The 1,522-nt window shown below is 51.9% G+C and overlaps 1 protein-coding gene across 1 annotated transcript; it reads right to left on the bottom strand.

Annotated features, from left to right (window-relative positions):
• Positions 1-1,038: 1,038 nt before the first annotated feature.
• On the bottom strand, positions 1,039-1,503 carry SETTUDRAFT_29459 (uncharacterized protein; the record flags this gene model as incomplete). Its single annotated transcript, XM_008025497.1, has 1 exon — positions 1,039-1,503. A coding segment is annotated over one exon (465 nt), but the record flags the coding sequence as incomplete, so codon positions are not given.
• Positions 1,504-1,522: the final 19 nt, after the last annotated feature.

Here is a 1,522-nt window from a genome sequence, read left to right as displayed (position 1 = left end):
CGTCCTCACTAGAGGACAAGTCTATCACGTATGCATAAGCAGTCTCTTCGTACCCATGCATCTTGAACAAGAATTAGGCGACCTCGCTAATCTCTAATAGCTTGCCGTTCACTCCCTCAATTATCCGAGAGGGGATCTGAAAGCGCTCTAGACGGTGGCGGTAAGCGAATCTCTTGCTAATTAGTGCATAGCATAGGCATCCGCAATCTATAAGCGCGACAGCGTTTGCTACGTTGTTCACGATAAGATCTACAGTAATTGGTGGGGGACGCATATGCTTCTGCTAAAACTGATTCCATTCGCTACGTGTCTGCCGATCCATCTTCAGAGGCTCTGGGCCGAGACTCTGGCCCAGAGCTACTCTTTTTCCGAGTCGCTATCGTCTGGGCATTCGATCTGTTTCTGGCGTCTCTGCCCTTCGCTTGGGGGAACGGCTCTCTTAACCCGAGTGGTGTTCGGACAGTTTCTAGCGATGTGGCCTAGTTCGCCGCAGCTATAGCAGTCTAGTGGGGACCGCCTTGGTCTATCCTTCGTTTCCCGTGCCCAATTGGCCTTCGAGGGCTCCCAGTCCATCGCTTCTGGACTAGCATCTCGCTGAGCGACCTTCGGGGGAGCTTGCGCATGACTGTAGGCCGCGTTCCTTCGATTCCTCCCGTGCAACTAGATCCAGTATAGGTCATTGGAAAGCTCGATTGCCTTGTCTATATATTCCTTCAGACTTCTGTTCTTTAGAGTATGGAGCATTAGCTTTTAGAGCTCTTCTCCAAGTCCCTCACTAAACATCTTACAAGCTACTACTAGGCTAAACTGCTATTAGGACTCTACGCGAAGCTGGTTAAACTCCGAGACATAGTCGCGTATTAGTCGTCGTCCTTGCTTTAAGTGCCGAAGCTTGTTTAGCGCACGCTGCTGCTGGTGCACGTCTTAGAAGTGAGTATCCATGTGCTCCCATAGGCCGGCCGTAGTTCGTTCCTTATTCTTAAGCACCTAGGGAAGAAGGACCTAGTTTGCTTTGCCCTTCGTTCGACTGAGCACGTATCAGACCTTTGCGTCCTCTATTAGGAACATGGCGTAGTCGTACTTTAGCTTCCCTTCGCACTCAAATTTCCAACCTAGGTAGTTATCACGTGTCCCATTAAAACGCTCTAGGTCGGGAAACTTATTCTTGCGGGCTGCTGGCTCGGCGACTATTGTTAGCGGTGGTGGAGGAGTGTCGACTCTTGGGGATGACTCCGAACGTCCTTCGGCTTGGTTCCTCTCAAGTGCCTCTAGGCGACTAGCCATTGGGCTGAGCAGCTGCATCATCTGCTCCATTACTTGGGCCACGGCGTTCTGATTAGCTTTCGGTGAGCCCTCCTGCCTTGGTGAGCCCTTCCCCCCTACGACTGATGATCGCTTAACGACTGCTTCGATCGTTGGCCCAATCGCTGCTTCCTTCCATCCGTCCTCTCTCAGCATCTGCGTGATCTCACGCAGGATCTCTTCGTCCGGGACTCCTGCCTGGCTCTTAGNGGTGGCGTAA

Source organism: Exserohilum turcica, assembly GCF_000359705.1.
Source record: "Exserohilum turcica Et28A unplaced genomic scaffold SETTUscaffold_140, whole genome shotgun sequence".
In the NCBI taxonomy this organism is placed as follows: domain Eukaryota; kingdom Fungi; phylum Ascomycota; class Dothideomycetes; order Pleosporales; family Pleosporaceae; genus Exserohilum; species Exserohilum turcicum.
Note: the sequence above shows the minus strand (reverse complement) of the source record. Positions and strands in the feature narration are given on the sequence as shown.